This window comes from Choloepus didactylus, chromosome 10 (assembly GCF_015220235.1).
Source record: "Choloepus didactylus isolate mChoDid1 chromosome 10, mChoDid1.pri, whole genome shotgun sequence".
In the NCBI taxonomy this organism is placed as follows: Eukaryota; Metazoa; Chordata; class Mammalia; order Pilosa; family Megalonychidae; genus Choloepus; species Choloepus didactylus.
Window position 1 is genome coordinate 45,722,971 of NC_051316.1, and position 23,497 is coordinate 45,746,467.

At 43.1% G+C, this 23,497-nt stretch overlaps 1 protein-coding gene across 1 annotated transcript; it reads right to left on the reverse strand.

The window, feature by feature from the left end:
* Window positions 1-2,279: 2,279 nt before the first annotated feature.
* On the reverse strand, window positions 2,280-22,604 carry LOC119545447 (zinc finger protein 445-like). The gene is given in 12 exon segments (XM_037850948.1): window positions 2,280-2,469; window positions 2,472-3,128; window positions 3,131-3,830; window positions 3,832-4,016; window positions 4,019-4,447; window positions 5,230-5,340; window positions 5,828-5,954; window positions 6,245-6,339; window positions 6,672-6,840; window positions 10,669-11,227; window positions 18,728-18,834; window positions 22,550-22,604. Coding segments are annotated over 10 exon segments (3,090 nt in total). The 5' UTR covers window positions 11,110-11,227; window positions 18,728-18,834; window positions 22,550-22,604; the 3' UTR covers window positions 2,280-2,293.
* Window positions 22,605-23,497: the final 893 nt, after the last annotated feature.

The window sequence follows — 23,497 nt, forward strand, 5'->3', positions numbered from 1 at the left end:
TGGGCGAGGGACAAGGGCCACAAAGGGCAGGTCTCGAAGAGTGAGGGCCTGGGCCAGCACAGAGGAGGGGCACTCCAGGTGAGGGGAGACGGCGTGAGAGGCAGAACCTTGCAGGGGCATTCAGGGAAGGGGAAAGAAGTCAAACCCAACACTGAGCAACCTAAATTTTCAGAAGTTAACTCCAAGTAGCCAGACTTTTATTTATTTATTTATTTATTTTCCTTTTAGCTAATCTGTATTTACTTTCCTAAAATTTCTGTAATAATTCATATTACTTATATAACTAAGGTGATTTAAAAACTCAGGTTACTTAAGAGTCTGAATTAGCACAATCCCAAAATATTAACAGCTTACCTCAGTATAGAGGGGTTTCTGTTGATTTTTATTCTTTGTACATTTTAAAATTGGATTTGAATGTTTAAAAACATCTCATTTTATAAAAACGGTAACAAAACACCCCTTCTGGGGCAGGAACTCCATGAGGTACTGGGTAGCAGGGGAGTGTGGGGATAAAAACATTAACAGAAAAGGGTATTTCCATGGTGGTAACACTAGCTATGCCCCCATGGGGGCCCTGGTCCTAAAGGGCAACCACCCAGCCCTGAGCCTTAGTTAACCAAGACCTTTCTCGCCAACCCTGGGAGTCAGGAAGCACTGCCAATTCCTCTAATTCTACACATGAGGAAAGAGATGGAAAGGTTCAATGACTTGCCCAAGATCACTCTGCCAGTAAACGGCTACACTGAGCTTGGAACCCAGATCTGATAACCCAGAACTGGCCCTTCCCATGACTCTGGCCCCTGCCCACTCACCTCTAGTGCTAATTTTGACACTGTGCCAGTGATGGGAAATCTGATTCCAGGCCATAGGCAGTTTTAGGTTCAATCTGATACCAGCACCAGATCTCAAAACAGAGAAGGCAAGTGAGAGAGCCCCTGCGGAGTGCGGGAGCTAGAGATGTCAGAGCAGCAATGACGCGGACTGGAAACCCAGGCACAGCGAGGGGAAAGCCCATTCATGGGAACTGGCAGTAGGGATTACCTCATAAAAATCTTTCCGCCACACCATTTTATTGAGTTCTTGGGTATGTGGTTAACACCTGGAAGACGTAATTCAGATTCTGACCACATCACTCAACTGTCCAAAGGCTCCCCACCTCCCTCTGAGGCAGCCCCAACTTAACTGATCTGTGCTGCTCACACAGCCTGCCCCATCACCTCCCTGGCCCCTTCTACTCTTCCAGCCAGCTCCCTCCACTCCAGCCACAGGGGCCTCCTTGCCATGCTGAGAAACCAGGCATCCCACCTGGAACCCTCCCCTCTAGATGTCTCCATGGCTCACTCCCTGACTCCTTTATACCTTTGCTCAAACTTCACCTTCTCAGTTAAAGCATTCCCTGATCCGATTTTTAAAATCACAACCTACCTACCAAACAGCACTCCTTCTTACCCTTTTCTGGTTTATGCTGTCCACAGCAGATATCACCATCCAAAATACTGCAACTCTCATTTGTTCAACGTCTGTTAAAACTGCTGAATTTTTGTCTGTTCTGTTCACTGCTGAGTCTCTGGGACACGCAACAGTGCCCAGCACGTGGGAGGTGCTCAGCACATCTTACTGAAAAGATGGATTGTTGCTCATGCAGACCTGGGGGATGGGGATGGCAATGGGCACTGGGAGAGTTCCAGTCTCCACTGATGGAGCCCAGCACCCTGTTCTCCCCCACTTGCCACTGAGACAACTGTTTGTGCCCATAGAAGATATCCAAACACCAGCTGTGAAGGCTGAGGTCCTAACCAGAAACTCCCCAGAAAGCACATGTGGAGCCTAGGAGTTCTTGATCCTGAAGCTGCTGCTTATAAAGTCAATGGAATAGGCACCACACAGGCCAAACTCAAAAAGAAACTTAGGCTCCACGTGGCCCCTTCCCAGCAGTCACAGCCCCTCCAAGCCACAAACATTTAGTCCAATCACAAACTTTTCCCTTAAAGTTATGGGAAATTTGACTGGGAGAGCTCTGGGCCACCATGCAAAGGACAGTCCTGGAGATCTGAGCCCCAAGAAGGGCCCCCAGAAAACATGTTGCTGCTCTTCCCCAGCATCTCACTTTCAGTGAGTAGGATGGGGACTCCCAGAGTTTCTAAATCCTCAGGATTCTCTGCCACTACTTCCAAAGTAGGAAGAGCCAAACCCTTTGTAGAGGTTCTTCCCATACTGCCTACAATTAAAGGTTCTTTAGAATGATAGCTAGAGACCCCACCCATCCCCCCAGACACACATTTCCGGGCCCAGGCTAGTCTCTAATATGGTTTTTCATATGCCGAGCCAAATTTGAAGACCACCTGAAGGTCTTCCCACATTCTCTGCACTTGAAGGGCCTCTCTCTGGTATGAAATCTCTTGTGGCTAATGAGCTGTGAACCCTTCGGAAAAGTTTTCCCACATATGTTACATTTATGGCACTTTTTCTAACGGGTATGTTCTGGAGTCCGGTGAACCTGGAGCTCTGATTACAAGCTTCTTCACATTTGTTAAGGGGCTTCTCTCCACTTGGCCTGGATTCCTGTAAATTCAACCTTGTGTCCTGGCAGGAAGATAACCCAGACGGGCTACATTCAGACTGGGCCGAGCAAGCGTGTTTCCTCTGATGAACACGGAGGGTGTGTCTTCCAGTGAAATCTTTCCCACACCATTGACATTTAAAGGGTCTCTCTTTACTGTGGATTCTCTGGTGGTTAACAAGGCGATAATTTCTGTCATAAGATTTTCCACACACATTACATTTATAGCGCTTCTCTCCACTGTGTATCCCCTTATGATCTAAGAGAGTTCTTTTACGGGTAAAGGTTTTCCCACATTCTTGACACCAGAAAGGTTTCTCACCAGTGAGGATTTTTGGTTGCAGATCTGGAGTTTTATGATATTCATGGTACTTGTAATGTTTTCCCAAAGAGTGACTCCTCTGATGTCGGGAGAGGTTGGAACTCCATCTGAAGGCTTTCCCGCACTCCCTGCACTGATAAGGCTTCTCTCTTGTGTGAACTCTCAGATGGATGAGGAGGAATGACCGATTACGGAAGTCTTTGCCACAATGGCTACATTTGAAGGGTTCCTCCATGGTGTCACTGTCTGAGGAGCTTGGAACACTCTGTCCTGACTAAAAGACAGCCCAACCTCAGGTTTTCTGGTTATGGCATGCTGCTTCTTATGAACAATAAAGCCTGACCTATAGGTAAACTCCTTCCCACATTCACTACACTGGTATGGTTTCTCACCTGTGTGAATTCTCTGATGATCAATGAGGGATTTCTTTCGAGTAAAGGTTTTCCCACATTGCTGACATGCAAAAGTTTTCTCCACAGTGGGGACCTTCTGGGGCTGACTGCAGTTGGAGCTCTGCCTGAAGTTTTCTCTGCATTTGTCTTGTTCATGGAACTGGTGCAGTCTCCTATGGCGAGTAAAGTTTGACCTCCACCTAAAGGTTTTCCTACATTTGGTACATTTAAAGGGTTTCTCCTGGGTGTGAATCCTTTGATGTTCGAGAATATATGATTTACAGTGGAAGGATTTCCCACACTGGCTGCAGTCAAAGGGTTTCTCCCCACTATAGTCTCTCAAATGATGATCCAACCCTGAATCATAGGTAAAAGCTTCCCCATACTGATTAGATTCAACACATGTCTGCTTAGTGTGGGTTTCCTGGTGCAGGCGGTAGGATGACAGGCGTATGAAACCTTTCTCACATAAACTGCATTTATAAGGTTTTACCCCACTGTGAATTTTCTCATGTCGCACACAGTTGGAGTTCCACCTGAAGGCTTTCCCGCACACACCTGCATTTAAATGGTTTCTCTTGAGTGTGAAGTCTCTGATGACAGGCAAGACGGGAGCTGTGACTAAAGGTCCTCCCACAGTCACTGCATCTATACAGGGTCTCCACTGCATGAAGACTCTGCCCATGTTGGTGATGAGAGCTAAGGCTGAAGTCTTTCCCATCATCCTTTTCATTCCCTTTGGTCCAGCATGAAGTCTCTGACAAAGGTTAACCCCTCCTATCATATGTCTGAGCCCTTTCCCATATTCCTTGTAGTCACAGAGGTGTGAACTCAGTCTGAAGTGTCTGCCATAGCCATGCTTAAGGGATCGCCTTCTTCCAGGAACTCTAAAATATGAAACATGATTTAGGTCACGACTATCACTTTCTCCCAGTTCCTCAGATTCTTTTCCCGTCACGTGACTGACATTGGTCTCTTCTTGCTTAACACATACTCCTATAGAGTCTCCCTTTTGTCCCTTTAACCTGCTCTTCTGTGCAAAAGATTCTCTGATCCCCATTCCCTCAGAAACACTCTGCGCAGGACAGCCTGATGGCACAGTCAAGGTTTCTGCTTCTTCCGAAGTTTTATGTTTTAAGACAATCTTGTCTGTCTTATTCTGGAGCTCACCTCCTGCCACAAAATAAAACATAACAGAATATACTCTTTCTCATACATGGAACCTGGAGAAAACAGTAAGAGGCAATACAATGCCATGATCCTGGGCAGTGAGGCTTTTGCCTGACTGCTAATATCTTTACAAATAGTAAAGATAAGGCAAAACATGGAAAAATACCCCAGATGATAGGAAAGGGAGGAGGAGAAGCAAGATGGGCACTGCAGCTAGAGATATGCAGAAATCAAATCCAGTTGGAGAATAAAAAGGGTTGAGAGGGGAACAGGAACTAGCAGAAGAAGGGAGAGGAATCATTGCACAGGAACATGCTAGGAAGGTATCAAAAACCAAGGGGTAGGGCCTGAAGAGGGGCTTAAAGAACTGGAGTTCAGGCCTATCACAGAGGGAAGGACCAAGCAAAGAAGAGGACCAGGAGTGGGATAAGGGCTCCTAAGACAGGATGGAGTGAGCATAGGAAACTCAGCAGGATTGCAGGTACAGGACTGAGGAGTACCGTCAATTAATGGAAAAGTGAGGAACAGTGAAACCCTCTGGTGGGCAGGAGCTGTGACTGAGAGGGTGGCTGGGGAAAGGGCAGGGCAGGTAATGAATGGCCTCTAATAAGCCAATCTGGAAGGGAGAGGCCCACAGCCCCAGCACCCTTAGCACCACTGTTAAAGACCTTCCCTGTAGCAAACAATGGAGTAAGTCTCTAGTGATTTATTTGGTGTACAAGACTTTAAAAAAGAGGACAGTACACATGGAAGAGGTAGGACCTGGTAGATTCTCTGGAACTCACCTGCAGGGGCAGCATCTGGATTCTCTCTAGGCTGAGTTCTCTGGACATTCAAGCCCCAGGGCTCCCTTCCCTCCAGCCAGGAGATCAAAGCAGGTTTGGGGAATGGCCCCACTACAGAAGAGAAGGGAACAGGATAGGCAGGTAGGTCAATCACCCAGAACTACTCCCGAGGACCCTCTCAGGCCTGAAGGCTGGGTGGGGAGGAGGAGGAAAAGGTAGGGCAGAAGGTGGAGGAAGTGAGGGCAGGAGGCCCAGGCAGCCATTGCTGATAATCCTGAGCAGAGATAAGAGACTGAGACAAGGTGTAGCCCAAAGAATCCCTAGAATTCTCCAGAGATGGGAACCCTGACAACTCAATCAATTAAATCAGCCAACATTTTTTGAATGTCTACACACACTGGGAACTTGAAATGTATTGCCTTTAATCTTTACAACAGCCCATTATGATAGACATTATGAAAGGGAGACTGAGGCTGAAGGATTTAATGACCTGGTTAGTAGTTACAGAACCAGGGTGGGCTCCTTTCAATGCATCACAATGAAAATCAAAAAGGCAGAAATAAAAGTGGGTAGAGGCAAGGGGACATCAATCCTTTACCCAAAGAAGCCATGTTCCTATAATTCTCCAGCATCACATCCCTGTAAAGGTTCCTCTGGCCATGGTCCAGCCATCCCCACTCTTCCTGGGTGAAGGTCACCTCTATATCCTTGAAAGTCATGGCTTCCTGAAAAAACAAACAAAACACAGTCCTGTGCCCTAAAGCAAATATTAGAGGGGACTTTTAGGAGGGGGCAGCAGAACAGAGCTGGCTCTGAGTGAATGGATCTGGCACAGATGAAAGAGAAGACCATCATCCCACAAAAGAGCTCTGGGCTTCAGGAGGATAATCTGGTATGTGAGTCTCTGAATCTAAGATCAATGAACAGAGAAACCCAGGACAAGGGGGAGCTGCAGCTACTCCTACTGTGCAGTATCCCTGGGACATAAGGAAGGACTAAAGGCCCCGCGGCTCACCTGGGGCTGGACTGTCAGGGGTCCGGTTGCCACCACCTGGTCTCCTGGGTATCTCTCTCTCGGGGAAAGGTCAGGCACCTGGGCAGCAGCAGGATCTGAAGAAGAAGAAAGAACCATGAGAGAGAGCAGCACAACTCTGGGCACGCTACATAGTGGACTCCCAGGCCAATGAGCAGGTAGACTGTTGTTAAACATGCATGTCACGTCCCCCCATTGTCTGCTGGGGGTCACGGTGTGGGACAGAGTAGGGGTGCATTGGGAGGAAGAGCTAGCCAGACATGGGATATAGAAGGGTTGGAAAAGACACAGAACTAAGGGCTTGGACAGAAAGGAATTCTCATGACAGTACAGATGGTGAAAAGATGAACTACAGCAAATTTGGGAGGTGTGGCATAAGGCTGAGGTCTTAGAACCAGGTGCCAAGTACCGGATTGCCCAGCCAGGAAATCACGCACTCCTGTTCCATAGGGAGGCTCCAGGTGGTTCCCTAGGCCAGAGTCGCTCCTGAGAGGTGAAGGAGGCGGCCATATTTGTGTGGCTTGCAAGATTCCTGTACCCATCCAATGCACACTGGGGCTCTGGGCAGGGACTGGGTCCTGGCAAGAAAAAATGTTGTGAGAAGATCCCCTTGGGAATCAGAAAGCAAAAATGCCACATAGCCCAACTCCAGGGCGCAGAGGCCCAGGGAAGGGTAAATTATGTTCTGGCAGATGAGAAAGAAAGAGAGAAAGCTCAGCAAACATCCTTCCAACCCCTCAGCCCCACATCTTCTGCCTCCTGAGTTCTAGAAGGCTGGGTAGGGAAAGCCATGGGAGAGTCAAGGAGGAGAAAGATTCCAGCTCAACTAAGGCAACACTTGGAAAGTCAGTAACAGCACTGTTGTCAGTTCTCAGGATCCACAGCAACACCTCTCTACCCCTCACCACCACCCCTGACCAGTAACTTAGATATGAGAGAGGACATTTGTCCCTGACAGTTAAACTGATAATGGTTCTCAGCAGATTCAATCAGGTAATGTCTATCCAGTATGGGGCTCTGCTCTAGGCACTGACTTGCAAAGTGGCCTGGGAAAGGCAGGACGACTCCTATTGTAACCCTGGCTGAAATAGGAACACTGCCAAGAGAAGCAATGTGAATTATGAGGGTCAGCAATGGAACTCTAAGAAAAAGCCCCAGGTCACAAGCAATTCGCAGGAAAGAGGTGGTCTTTGCTCTGAGACTTCAAATATTTCTGATCTCAGGAGTAAATCTGTCTCTGATGTATGGGTGAATACAGGAGGCTACAGCCAATGAACTTTCAAATTTTTCTGGTCCTGTGGTCAAGACATTCTCTACACTGAGATGGATGAATCGTAGCCTGAGGCTTTTCAGTATCTGATATTAAGCTACAGATCCAAGTCATTTATCTCCTGTTCTTCCCCAAACTTCCTACAGGGAAAATAAACAAACAGTAAGAACACAGAAGTACAGCCAAAAATATTTATGGATAAACTTTTTCAGGCTCTGGTTTTACATATTTTGGTAATTTGTTGATTCTGTAATTTTACATGCATCTTGATCAATTCTTTTAATTTTTCAGAATTTGGGGGACTTTCTCCCTGCCCCTTTTTTTTTTTTTTTTTTTTGTTAATTTTTTTTTTTATTAAATTCAGTTTTATTGAAATACATTCACACACCATACGATCATCCATGATATATAATCCACTGTCCACAGTATGATAACATAGTTATGTATTCATCACCACAATCTGTCTCTGAACATTTTCCTTACATCAGAAAGAACCAGAACAAGAATAAAAAATAAAAGTGAAAAAAAACACCCAAATCGTCCCCCCATCCCACCCCATTTGTCTTTAGTTTTTATCCCCATTCCTCCACTCATCCATACACTACATAAAGGGGGTGTGATCCACAAGGTCTTCACAATCACACTGTCACCCCTTGTAATCTACATTATTATGTAATTGTCTTCAGGAGTTTGGTAGTTTCAGGTATTTACTTCTAGCTATTCCAATACATTAAAGCCTAAGAGATGTTATCTATATAGTGCATAAGAATGTCCACCAGAGTGACCTCTCGACTCCATTTGGAATCTCTCAGCCACTGAAACTATTTCGTCTCATTTTGCATCCCCCTTTTGGTCAAGAACCTGCCCCAGTTTTTTGTTTTTTAATTTCTAACCAGCCTTCAACCAGTTAGGCCCTCTGCTCATTTGGCAAAGTTTTCATGGATTTTCAATTATATATAGCTCTACATAAGCTGCATATAACCAAGCCACATTTTTATAACTACTGTGTACCTTACTTCCTTTTATAAACCATTTTTAGGTCATTTTGAATATCTCATTTTTTGGGCAAAACCAGAAAATGTTCTTTTAAAAACAAGACACTCTATGACTGGAACTGGCATTGTCAGTTCTGCTATCCAGGGCCTGGCACAAGGTAAGCTCTCAGATATTTATTGAACACATTCTCATTTTTAGACCATTTTTTTTTAATTTTTATTGAGATATATTCACATACCATGCAGTTATACAAAACAAAGCATACATTCGATTGTTCACAGCACCACCATCTAGTTGTGCATTCATACCAAAATCAATCCCTGACACATTCATTACCACACCCACAAAAATAACAAGAATAAAAACTGAAGTGAAAAAAGAGCAATTAAAGTAAAAAAAGAACACTGGGTGCCTTTCTTTGTTTGTTTTCCTTCCCCCATTTTTCTACTCATCCATCCATACACTGGACAAAGGGAAGTGTGGTCCATATGGCTTTCCCAATCACACTGTCACCCTCATAAGCTACATTTTTACACAACTGTCTTCAATATTCAAGGGTTCTGGGTTGTAGTTTGATAGTTTCAGGTATTTACTGCTAGCTATTCCAATTCACTAGACTCTAAAAAGCATTGTCTAAAGTGTGTGTAAGAGTGCCCACCAGAGTGACCTCTTGGCTCCTTTTGGAATCTCTCTGCCACTGAAGCTTATTTCATTTCCTTTCACATCCCCCTTTTGGTCAAGAAGATGTTCTCCGTCCCACGATGCCAGGTCTACATTCCTCCCCGGGAGTCATATTCCACGTTGCCAGGGAGATTCACTCCCCTGGGTGTCTGATCCCACGTAGGGGGGAGGGCAGTGATTTCACCTTTCAAGTTGGCTTAGCTAGAGAGAGAGGGCCACATCTGAGCAACAAAGAGGCACTCAGGAGGAGGCTCTTAGGCACAATTATAGGAAGGCCTAGCCTCTCCTTTGCAGCAACAGTCTTCCCAAGGGCAAGTCCTGTGGTAGAGGGCTCAACCCATCAAACCACCAATCCCCTATGTTTTAGACCATTTTTGCATTTTCTTTTCAATAAACTGAGGCTCTGAAAGGCAAGGACACTGAGGGTACAAATGAAGTGTAAAATAAAGGTCTTCCAACTTCCTAGCCCAGGACTACTTCCCTTCCCCCAAATACACACAGAACAAATTCTCAAAAGCTTACTGAGGAAGAAGCAACATGGTGCACGCAGTCCACTCTTCTAGGTCTTAACCTGTACCCCCCCACTAAGAAGATGTAAGTCCTGAACCTAAGTGCCACCCCTTTATAAACAAGAGATACCACCTCCCACCTTACAGGGCTGTGGCCAGTGCCAAGTAAAATTAGATATATGGAAAAGAACTTTTACACTGTAAGTCACTGTGATGGTTCGGTTCATGTTTCAACTTGGCCAGGTGAAGGTGCCCAGCTGTCTGTCAAATACTGGCCTAACCATTACTGCAAGAACATTTTGTGGCTGGTCAATAAACCAGCCTTCTGGTTTATTGCAGTCAGCTGATTGCATCACTCAACTGATTCATCTGTGGCTGATTACATGTATGATCAACTAAGGGAGGGTCTTCCTCAATGAGAGAATACAATCAGTTGGATTTAATCCAATTAGTTGAAGACTTTTGAGGGAGAAGGGAGAACTTTCATTTCTTATTCAGTCAGCCAGCCTCTCCTGGGGAGTTCACGGAAGACCTTCATCAGAGTTGCCAGCTTGCATCCTGCCCTACAGAATTTGGACTCGTGCATCTCCACAGTTGTGTGAGACACGTTTATAAATCGGATTTACAGGTTATCTCCTGTTGGTTCTGTTTCCCTAGAAATCCTGACTAATACAATAAAGCTACTGTGTCCAAAAGTGAGTTACTGTTATTCATGGATACCTGTTGACCCTATCCCTGGAGCTGATGTTCCTTGGGGAAGGCGTCAAGGACTACCTGCAGGAAGGTCCACAGCTCAGGGCCAAGTTCCCAGCTGCTCAGGTACCACGAGAATGAGAAGGGAAGGCTTCCCTGCATTCCTCAACACTGAGGGTTGAGTGCTGCCCCCATCCCCCAGACAAGCTGACTCACTGGCAGGCATTTCACAGGCCCCACACACCTCCCACACTCACCCTCTGTGGTGTCCCATCGAGGTCCTTCTGCAGCTCCTCCAGCAAGGCCACAGCCTCACTGCCACTCTCAGGGTGATTCAGCTGTACCCAGGTCCGAAGTTCCCCAGGCAGGATGCTCAGGAACTGCTCCAGCACCAGCAGCTCCAGGATCTGCTCCTTGGAGAGAACGTCAGGCCTCAACCACCAGCGGCAGAGCTCCTGGAGCCGGCTCAGAGTTTCTAGGGGCCCAGAAGACTCATGGTAGCGAAGCTGCCTAAAGAGCTGGCGGAAGAGTTCCTGGCCAGGACGGTTGAGCCTCTGTGGCCTAGCAGCCCGCACTGGAGTGTAGCCTTCATCCTCTTCTTCTTCCTTTACTATCTTCAGGCGCCCTCGCTCCTTTGAAGCCTGGGCCCGAGGCCTTGGATGGGCAGCATACCACCTGCCTGGAGGCATCACTCCCATTCAGGGTACACCCAGCAGAGAGCAAACCAAGTCTGCCTTAGCTGGTGCTGTTGGGTCCTCAGAAGTATCTTCTCAGCAATAGACTGGACAATGCCATTTGCTGGGACATCAGAAGCCACTGGCAAAAAAATGAAATAACCAATATTCTTGCTCAGTAGGGAGTGAGAGAATGATGTCCATCATACATGGTACACCTAGATTCTGTTAGTTAGGATTATCTTTGGAGGGATCACAAGAGGGAACGTGTGTGCATGAGTGTAAGCAGACCTAGGTTAGACTGCAGCAGTCACATATAGGGGTAAGTTAAGAAATTATCCCAGAATACAACAAAATGAGACCCAAAAATGGAAAATATAAAATAAAAGTTAAGATCTAGAAGTTTCAACATTTGTCTAACTGGAATTCCAGAAAAGAGAGAATGGAAAGAGGAAATCCATGAAGAACCCATGGCCATAACATTAGAAACACAGTGAGTGTGAGTAAAAACCAATCTCCTGAAACACACACAAACACACACACACACACACACACACACACATACAGAGCCAAATCTTCAGAACATCAAAAATAAAGAGAAAAACCCCAGTAGAGAAAAAAGAGCTATTTCACAAATGACAGGAATCAATTTGGTATCAAACTTCATCAACAACACTAGATTCTACATAAAACAATGGCATGGTATCTTAAAAATGCCAAAGGAAAATAACTTTTAACCAAAAGTGTATGCTTACCCAGGAATGAGGAAGAAATAAAACACTTCTAGACACACACAGACTCAGAAATTTACCAACCCAGATGTCCCGGCCCGGGGACGATCAACCGAGGCTCCAGCTCCTGCGAGGGAAGAATGGTATGGGACAAGAGACACGAAGAACGACAGCAAGACAGGTTTCTGATCAAGCTGCAAAACTTTATTGAAGAGGCAGGGTATATATACCCTAAGGTAGAGGAGTGGCTAGTACGAACGGGTGGCGGCGCCTAGGATTGGTAGCTGCAAAGGCGGGTGGCGGTCTAGGATTGGCTGCTGCTGTTGCTAGGGCGGATGGCAGATGTAAGGCTAGCACAGGATTGGTGGCTACTGTGCTGGGGTAGAAGGCAGGTAGTAAAGCTAGCACTCTAGGCGCAAATCTTAGGCGCGAACGGCTATCACTTCCGTTAGAAGGCTGAGGGCAACTTAAGCCGCTATTGCATCAGCCTAGCGGTCATGTTGCATATCTCCGGCATCGTGGGTGGATTTTATACATGCTACCTTAATTGTCCCCAACACCCAGACTTTAAAGATGTTCTCCAGCAAGAAGAAAACTGAACACCAAAGAAATAATGAGATGCAAGAAAATGTGAGATGTGGGAGTCAAAAAATATCAGATCAGTATTGATTAAAAAATGTATACTGATTGTTAAAAATTAAAATATTGAACAATAAGTAAATTGTACATGATATGGTTCTTTTGTCCAGAAGAGTTTGATGGGAAATTATGAAATTAACTGTGTGTGTAAAAACTTACGATTAGCTACTAAGAGAGCAGAGACAGAAAGCAGAGCTTTCAAACCAGTGGAGCAGGAGCATCGTGGTGACAGAACAGAACCAAGCTGAACTGATCAGTCCAAGAAAAGGCAGAAAACAAAGAAAAAATAAAAAGGGACACAGAAAGACACAAAAATGGCAGAAATAAGAACAAACATATCAGTAATCTTATTAAATTTGAATTGATCAGTACTTATTAAAAGACAGTATTGCAAATTCCACTCCGGGAAGATGGAGTAGACAACTTTTCCTCATTCCTCTAATAAGTACAATAAAAAATTAAAAACTTTAAAAATTAAAAAACCCTAGACATTATATATCAAACAAACATCAGAAGACTCTGAAAGGTGGAAAGAAAAAGGCAGACCAGGTTGGAACCTCAGGACCCAAAGAACAACATGATGGTGAATTCCCTGAGTTTTCTTTTCAGCTCCAGACTTGGCAATGAAGAAGCTGACAACTCAGAAACACCAACTCCAACCCAAAAAGCCCCTACAAAAGCTTGCTCTCTCTAGCCAAAGGACCAGGAAAGGGGTAGCCTAGCAAAATAAGAAACTATTAGACAATAACTACCTCTATTTCAGTCAAACACTCTCCCAGTCACACAAGCAAAGGCCAACTGGGGAACCTAAACTTCTGTCCTCACCAAGCTGTAAACAGGCACCCTAACCTTCCTGCCAAGAAAGTGTCAGAAAATACCAGTAGGGAGCTGGGACATTTTTCCCTTTGGGCAGTAACAAATTGCACCTCTCCCCACTCCACTGATGTTTCAGTGGAGAATGTGTAGGGAACGTAGACTTCTATCCACACCCAGAAGCAATAAGGCACCTTTCCCCCTCACTGCTGGGGGTGCTGTCAGAGGAGGCCTAGTGGAGAGTCAGGTCTTGTATCACTTCCCAGTGGTAACAAAGTCACCCCCAACCTTCCAGTAGCAGTAGAGGCCATGTGAGAAACCAGGAGTCCTACCTTCATACAACAGTAATGAGGAGACTCCCCACCTTTGGATTTCAACAGCAGCCAAGTAGGTAACTTAGACATCCATCCTTGCCTGGCAGTGACAAGGCAGTGCCCCCTCTTTCCCTGGTCAAGCAGTGCCACAAAAAAAGCCAGCTAAAACAGAATGTTTAAATAAGACCCAGACTCTCATAACCATAATATGAAAAGGTCCAGGTTTCAACTGAAAATCATTCATCATACCAAGATATAGGAAGATATCAAACTGAATGGGGGGAAAAAAAAACAATCCATAGATGTCAATAGTGAGATGACAGAGATGCTACAACTATTTGATAAAGATTTTAAAGCAGAAGATGGCAGCATAGAGAGGAGTAGAAGCTAAGTAGTCCCCCTGGAACAACTACAAAAAAACAGAAACAACTAGCAAATAATCCAGAATAACTGCGGGGGGACAAACGAGACCATTCACTCATTATACACCAACCTGAATTGGGAGGAATGCCCAAGATCACAGCATAAATCTGTAAGTAAAACCTGCGGATCCAAGTCACGAGACCCCCTCCCCCATAGCCCGAGCTGCAAAGCCTCCTGGTGCCAGAGAGAAGCTCTCTCCCAGCAAGCGAATATAGCTCAGCTGAGCTCCAACTGGGGTTTTAAGTAGCAAGTGTGAACAGCTCACTACAGGTACGAATCCCCAAAAAACAGACAGAGGCTTTGGGTGACGACTGACCTTGGAGAGCCGGAGGGTCACCTTGGACTGGGTCTGAAGGGAACTATCTGTTTCTTTTTCGGCTCAGTGGAGAAAGCCCCAGTCGTTTTCAGTTTCCAGGACTGTGACTCGGGGAAGGGTGGAGACAGCACAAGCAGAGAGTGAGACCATTGAAATGCTAATGACCTCCCCCTAGGGAGTCTATTTTCTCTAGGAGGAAAGGGGTGGGGCCCTTTCCACTCAGAACCAGACCCCAGAGCCTGGGGGAACACAGCCATACCTCCTCAACACCAGTCAAGAATTATAGGCTAACAGGCGTCACCTGCTGGGCAGAAAAGCACAGTGACCTGAGACATCACAGGGTGGAGCAATTTTCTAAGACACACCTGCAGGGAAACCAGATACTGAATATTTCTTCCCTCTGGGACCTGAGCCTGTTCTGCTCTGGGAAAACCTGATTTGGATAACCAAGGAAACCATGCCTAGACAACAGAAAATTACAACCTACACTAAAAAACAAAGTTATGGCCCAATCAAAGGAACAAACGTACACTTCAACTGAGGTACAGGAATTTAAACAACTAATGTTAAATCAATTCAAAAAGTTTAGAGAAGATATTGCAAAAGAGATAGAGGCTGTAAAGGAATCACTGGGCATATATACGGCAGAAATCAAAAGTTCAAAAGAACAACTAGTAGAATCTATGGAAATGAAAGCCACAACACAAGAGATGAAAGACACAATGGAAACATACAACAGCAGATCTCAAGAGGCAGAAGAAAACACTCAGGAACTGGAGAACAAAACACCTGAAAACCTACATGCAAAGGAGCAGATGGAGAAAAGAATGAAAAAATATGAGCAACGTCTCCGGGAACTCAAGGATGAAACAAAGTACAATAATGTACGTATCATTGGTGTCCCAGAAGGAGAAGAGAAGGGAAAGGGGGCAGAAGCAATAATAGAGGAAATAATTAATGAAAATTTCCCATCTCTTATGAAAGACATAAAATTACAGATCTAAGAAGCGCAGCGTACTCCAAACAGAAGAGATATGAATAGGCCTACGCCAAGACACTTAATAATCAGATTATCAAATGTCAAAGACAAAGAGAGAATCCTGAAAGCAGCAAGAGAAAAGCGATCCATTACATACAAAGGAAGCTTCATAAGACTATGTGCGGATCTCTCAGCAGAAACCATGGAGGCAAGAAGGAAGTGGTGTGATTATTTAAGATACTGAAAGAGAAAAACCGCCAACCAAGAATCCTATATCCAGCAAAGCTGTCCTTCAAATATGAGGGAGAGCTCAAAATATTTTCTGACAAACAGACAATGAGAGACTTTGTGAACAAGACACCTGCCCTACAGGAAATACTAAAGGGAGCACTACAGGGTGATAGAAGACAGAAGTGCGTGGTTTGGAACACAATTTTGGGAGATGGTAGCACAACAATGTGCACTTCCTAGCCCTGGAGACCTGAACCTGACAGCCCTCAGCTCTCACTCTGCCTAGTGTGCCTCGGGACCCCGGACGTTGCAGAAATACATATGACCTGGAGAATGCAAAAGGTCACAGGCTTATTTTCAGATGGGAAAAATATGACTCCATTTTAAGCATAAAGAATTCTGTAATAAAAAAAATAGATTGAGGCGATGAATGGTACTATGAACAGTTGATTGTATACTGTGGATGATTGTATGGTATGTGAATATATCTCAATAAAATTGAATTAAAAAAAGACATCATCTGCTGGGATATATTATTTCTGGTAGTTTTTTCAACCAATCACATATTAAACTATAAGGTAGTATCTTTAAAAAAAAAAAAGATTTTAAAGCGGCCATTAAAAATGCTTCAATGAGGAATTACAAACATCCTAGAAACATGAAAATGCTTGCCTTGGACAAGAAAGATAGAAGAAATGAAGAAGAATCAAATGGGAATTTTGGAACTGGAAAACACAACACTCAAAATAAAAATCTCAGTGAATAAACTTAACAGCAGAATGGAGAGACGAGAGGAAAAAATCAGCATAGTGGAAGGTCAAACAGAGAAATTACCCAATCTAAATAATGGAAAGAAAACAGATGGAAAAAAATTAACAGGGCCTCTAGAACCTGAAAGAATATAGCAAAAGTACTAATATTTATGCCATCAAAGTGTCCTGAAGATACAGAATATCAAAAGAAGGCTAAAGATGAGAGGATACTGGGAGCAAAAGCAGCAGACCATCTTACTGTACTCCAACGTGTTACGGGAAAGTACCTCTAGCGAAGAATCTGAGTATGAAGACGCTGATTCTTCCCCACTCAGTCAGGAAACTGAGAAACCTTGTTGTGCTCATATAATACCAGACGTTTTTGGTTCTGATAGCAAAGAATTAGTCATACCTTCCAATACTGAGGCATATTTATCTGAACGTTTACCTAAGAATACCAAAGTAATATTCCCTAAAAATGAGAAAAGGAAAGGCCTCACTATAATGACTGGACAAATGACTCATACCCTACAAGTCCTATATCGGAGACTATCTCTATTATAACTGAGAGGGAGGCAAAACTAGCCCAAAAAGAAAGGAAGAAAGAAGTAATATTGAGCCTGAGAAAGGCTGGGAAACTGTAAAAGTAATAAGAACTTCCCCAATGTTGTCAACCACAGACAACAAAAGACTATCCTGCTCTTTATGACATGATATATAGTTACAAGACTATGAATACATTCTTTTTTAAAAAAAAAATTCAGTTTTATTGAAATATATTTACATAACCATACAATCATCCATGGTATACAATCAACTGTTCACAGTACGATCATATAGTTATGCATTCATCACCACAATCTATTTCTTATGAATACATTCTTAACCAATTACATGCTTGCTAAAATAATGTAATGCTTTTATTTAAGACTAGTAATTAATCCAGAAATACATATCTTAGTTCACTTAAGTTTTAGTATGAACCACGGGACACTTCTTTTTTGATTAAGGTTGAACTAAGACTTGATTACTTGCAAACATAAAAAAAAAGTATATGATTAAAATTGAAGTTTTAGATAAGAACCCCCATGGTAGTACCAGAAAATTTCATTTGATTGAAGATACAACCTTTATCATTTACAATAAAAATACCCTGTGCTAAGAATGTACAGGAACTCTCTTCTCATATTCAGCCGCAACTGGAGAGACTACAGTTCCCAGGCTTGGTAATGTATTAATTTACGTCTGCTTTGTAAGCCTGTTCCTTTTACCATAAGTGCTCCTTTAGTAAATATATATGTAAGATTTGAATTCTTTTCTTGAGTGTTCTTTACTTAAAATTATTGCCCACCCAACACTCTTATTTGAGTGGGAGGTTGCTTGAAGCCCAATGTGCCAGTATGGAACTGTTATGGACCCCAAAAGAGTCATGATCTTTTAACCCAATCTCATTGGGTGGACCTTTTGATTGAGTGTTTCCCTGGAGATGTAACCAACTCAGCTGTGTGTAAGAACTCTGATTAAATTATTTTCATAGAGGTGTGGCCCCACCCATTCAGCATGGGTCTTGATTAGTTCACTGGTGTATTTAAGAGAGCTCAAGAGCTGACACAGACACTGATGCTTGGAGATGTCTGGAGATGCAGACTGAAGGACGTCTGGAGATGCTAAGCTAAGAGGCAAAGCCCAGAGTTTGCCCTGGAAAAGCTAAGAGAGGACCCCCAGATGCTTAGAGACAAACGCCCAGGGAGAAAGAAGCAAGAACTGAGGAGCTGAGACAGAGGAGCAAAAGAAAGAAGCCCAGAGACATTTTGGAGAAAGCCATTTTGAAACACAACCCAGGAGCAAAGGACCAGCAGACACCAGCGACATGCCTTCTCAGTTGACAAAGGTGTTCCAGACACCATCAGCTGTTCTTCAGTGAAGGTATCCTCATGTTGATGCCTTAGTTTGGATACTTTCATGGCCTTGGAACCATAAACTTGTGACCTAATAAATTCCCTTTATAAAAGCCTATCCATTTCTGGTATTTTGCATAATGGCAGCAATAGCAAACTGGAAAACCCAAGCCTACTGAATCGTGACCAGATAAAGTTTAGACCTTTTCTAAAGGTGATCACCAGCTTGAGGTAAAAGATTATGAACACATGACAAATGGCACAAAGAAGATGCAGAAACCACTGCTCAAGAGGAAGCTGAAAGATGGAAAAAGGGGGAGAGAGACTTACACAGTCAAGTTTGCAAAACAGACTGGAGAAGAGAAAGAAAACTGAAGTCTGAAAGAATTAGAAAGACACACTGAATGCTGCTAAGGATGAAAAGAAATCTGTCAATGGAGCTAAAGAGAATGATCTTGATAAGGAGGAGGCCAGAGAAAATTTTTTGAATAATGCACACAGTGGGAAATATAAATGGCATTGATCTATCAGGGAATTGAAACCTACCTTTGAAATTAGCATCCAGAATGTGCCTCCAACCTTGTCTATTCCAAAGCAGCTACTGCAGAAATATCCAGAGATCAATGGAGTATTTCTAACAGGTGATGAGAAGACTGGCGAACAGAAAAACGAGGGTGACTGCCTGGGAATATGGCCAAGGATTCCAATCCTTCAATCAAAGAACAGGTTAGTCCATATTCTGCAATCATGTACATGGATAAGGCTAAAGATCTCGTGGGCCTTTCAACTCTGGATGAAAAACCCAGGGTACAGGGAAGACATGGAGGCCGAGCGAACTAAGCCAGCAGAATTAAATTCAGACATCCCATTGCTGCAGGGTTCCACCCCCCCACCCCAAGGTCCCAACAGGCTTTTGAGGACAGAAGAAAAGATTCAGTTATCAGCTTGTTGAGATTATACCACAACTGTGAACACCCAGCCTGGAAAGGAAGTTGGACCGGATCACACCCTCAGGACTCTTTTCTCAGAGACTCATAACTTAACCCAATTTCATCCCCACAAAGAAAATGATGACAAAATGAACAGGTAACATCCAAGCAAGCATCTTTACATTTTTCAGGGAGATTTTCTTCTTTTTGTTGTTTTACTTCTTCACCTTATGGGCAAAACGATTTTTTGTTTTGTTCTATTTTCCTTTAAAAATCCCCATTAAGCTATCTCTTGTTCTTGCATTTTCTTACTACTGTACAGTCGAGTGAGTAGACATCAGGTTTATTTTATAAACTGACAATAAACAAGTTTCTAAGATAATCTCCATCGAAGAAAGATTTTTTCAGTACATACTCATAACCTTAAAATATTATGTACAGAATGGATAAAAAAGCATGACCCAATTATATGCTATTTACAAGAGATCTTAAATTCAGCTACATGTAGGCTGAAAATTAAAGGACAGAAAAAAATACTCCATGCAATAGTAATCAAAAGAGAGTGGGGGTGGCTATATTAATACAAGATAAAATAGACTCTAAGTCAAACAGTTAAAAGGACAGAAGAGGACACTGTATACTGATAAAAGGGTCAATTCATCAAGAAGATATAATAATTCTAAACATATATGGACCTAACAGCAGTGCCCCAAAATATATGAAGCAAATATTGACAGATCTGAAAGAAGTAGACCGTTCTACATCAATAGTAGACCTAACAGACATTTATAGAACACTCATCCAACAACAGCAGAATACACATCTTCTCTAGTGCACATGGATCATTCCCTAGTACAGACCATATGTTAGGTCACAAAACAAGTCTGGATAAATTTAAAAGAACTGAAATCATACAAAGTATGTCCTCTGACCACAATGGAATGACCCTAAGAAATCAATAAAGAACTGGAAAATTCACTATATGTGGAAATTAAACAATACACTCAACCAACCAATGAATCAAAGAAGAAATCACAGGGGAAATTTGGAAATATCTTGAGACAAATGAAAATGAGAACATACCAAAACTTAAGAGATGCAGCAAAGGCAATGCTGAGAGGGAAATTTTTAGCTGTAAATTAAAAAAGAAGATGGTGAGGGTAGCATAACATTGTGAATGTAATTAACACCACTGAATTATAAATCTGCATGTGCTTAAAAGGAAAAATTTTAGGTTGTATATATGTTATTAAAATAAAAATTAAGACAAAAATCTCAAATCAGTAACCTAACCTCACACTTTGAGGTAATAGAAAAAGTAAAGCAAACTAAACCCAAAGGGGGCAGAAGGAAAAAAATAATAAAGACTACTCACAGAAGTACTATTCACAATAGCCAAAAGATAGGCACAACCCAAGTGTCTATCAACAGATGAATGGATAAACAAATGTGGTGCATATATACAATGAAATATTATTCGGCCATTAAAAAAAAAAAAGAATGAAGTTCTTATATAGCCCACAACATTGGTGAATCTTGAAGACATCATGTTGAGTGAAATAAGCCAGACACAAAAGGACAAATATTGTATAATCTCACCTATGAAAGAATTAGAATATGCAAATTCAGACAAAGTCAGAAATTAGAATATAGGTTACCAGGAGGAGGTGCAGGGGGGGAGGGGGTAGGAAATGGAGAGCTAATGCTTAATCGGTAGAGTTTCTGTTCCAGGTGAAGGGAACCCTTTGGTAATGGGTGGTGGTGACAGTAGCATAACACTGTGAATGTAATTAACCACCAAACTGTGTTAAGTGTGGTATTGAAAATGTTCAAAATTTAATTTTGGTGATGAACACACAACTATATACTGATACTGTGAACAACTGAATGTACGCTTTGTATGACTGCATGGTATCTGAATATATCTCAATAAAATTGAATTAAAAAATTAAAAATAAAAAAAAATAAAGAGTTAAAATGGGAAATTTTATGTTGCATATATGCTATCACAATAAAAACTTTTTAAAAATCCACATATGTAAACTACGGACTTTAGTTAACAAAATAATTATAATAATTTTGGTTCATCAATTTTAACAAATATACCATATTAATGCAAAATGTTAACAATAGGGAAGACTGGAAGGATGTATATGGGAACTCTGCACTTTCTACATGATTTTTCTTTAAATCTATAACCACCCTAAAAAATCAAATATTTATACTGTTTTACCATTATAAAATAAGCTCCCACCTAGTGCTCAGATCGTGGTTTCTAATATCACTCTTTAATAAAAGGAATCAGGACTCCTTGGAGAAATGGCTGATTCTGGGGCTGAGACAGGGAAAATACAAGATGATCCTGGAGCCAGAAAAGTAAGGAAAGAGTCAAAAAAGAATTGGGGGTGGGGGTGTCAAACATTGGCGGACATTTCTTTGCAAAATAAGGGATCTAATATTAACTCGTTTCAATTTCTGAATTGCAAACAGTTTCAAGAATGGTGTTCTTTCCTAGACACTTTTAAATTAGGAAGGAGACCAGGGTACGCAAGTCAGAGTACAGTAAAATTGTTTAGATTAGAGCTGTGCTTTACATTTAAAAACTGCATTTTTAATTACTTTTATTTTGAAGTGAGAGACAATCATCCTAACAAGAATTCTGTTACCCAAATGTCACTTGTTGAACATTATGTTACATTCCCCTTGTAAATGTATACTATGGGAAATAAACTGCAAAAAAAAAAAAAAAAAGTTTTTAAAAATACCTTTTATATTTTTGTTTATATATTTTAATAATACAAATAATTATTTTAGTGTTGTCATAATGCTAAAACCATTTTTAACAAAAATATGAACAAATGTATTTCGCAAGTTTAAGATAATATAATTTTTAAAAATCAACAGTATGAATGTTAAAACCACTTTAAAACGATTAAATGGTAACTTTTGTTATGCGTGTTTTATCACAATAAGAATACAAATTTAAAAAGCAATAGTATAATCCTATTTCATGCAAAAAATATACATATACACGCATATGAGTCTGAATAATTAGGCAGGAAGAAAAAATGCCTGAAGTCTCGACGCTAAAAGATTTACTAGTGCTCTATAGATTGCGGTTACTTTTACTTTTTCTTTACACTTACCTGGGTTATCTAACTGTCTGTAATAAATGCGCATTACCTGCATAATTGGGTGAAAAGATAAAGCTCAGGGAAACCACCTCTCCATATTGTCTGCATCGGGACGCCCGGGGTGGCTTGGAGATTTCCTGATACGCCCTCCCTGCGGCGGGGGGGGATACTGGCCCATCCACCCCGCCCGTGGCACAGCCTCAAGGCAGGGCCGCACCGCTTGCCCCCAAGCAGGGCCGAGAGCCCCCGCCGCCCTTTGGGACCCCCGCGCCTGCATAGCAACCACAAGGCCTCCAGCGCCCCACCTGGCTGCTCAAACTGCCGCCGCCGTCCATCGGTCCTCTGATCGCAGACACAGCCGACTGCCGGGACCGTCCCACCCACCCTAGCTGGCTCGGTCGCGCACGCGCATCGCCGCCCCGGGCCTTCCGCGGCCTCTCTAGGAAGCTGGGAGGGCCAATGTCTCAGATTCTCCGATGTCGGTATGCGGCGGAAAGAGTTTGGCTGAACGCCTTGCGGAGGACTGGAGGGCTGAGCTTGGCCCTGAGAATCTTCAGCACTCCCTTCCCAGCCGCTACTCCCCATGCCGGGCACAAAAGAGACTGAATCCAAGGACTTCACACTTGCCCTCTACCGGGATGCCCGGTATGGCCCCAGAGCCCCAACAACATTGGCCTGTTTTGGCACATTTCTCCTAATGAATGCATAAAGCTGCCCTTGAGGACTTACTCCCTTGGGGAAAGAACAGCGAATGGGACCAGTTACTGCTATACGTGTATCATGGGAACATAGGCTCAGGCACAACAGAGATTCTCAACAAATGACCACTTCATTATTTACATAGAACAAAGGGTCCAAAAGCGCAGAAGAGGCCCCATCTTGGCTGCCACCCTCCACCCCATCCCCCAGAAGGCCAAGTGCTTGGGTCAGGGTTAGTGGATGGCAGTTCCACATGTTTGCTTCCCACTGGAGACAGGGACACCTCTCCTGTCTGAAAGCTGGATATCTCCACACCCCAGGACTTAGAGGGCCCTAAGTATGTAGCAGGTAACCTTTGTGCAGAGTTCCCAACCTGGCAAGCAGCTTGGGCTCCTCATGTCCGGTTTCAGTTCAAGGTACTGGTCAGGCCATTCCGTTAGATGTAATGACACCTGTGATGTTTAGGTTCATGTGTCATTGGCCAGGTAATAGTACCCAGCTGTCTGTCAAGCAGCATGGCCTAACCATTACTGCAAGGACATTGTGGATGGTTT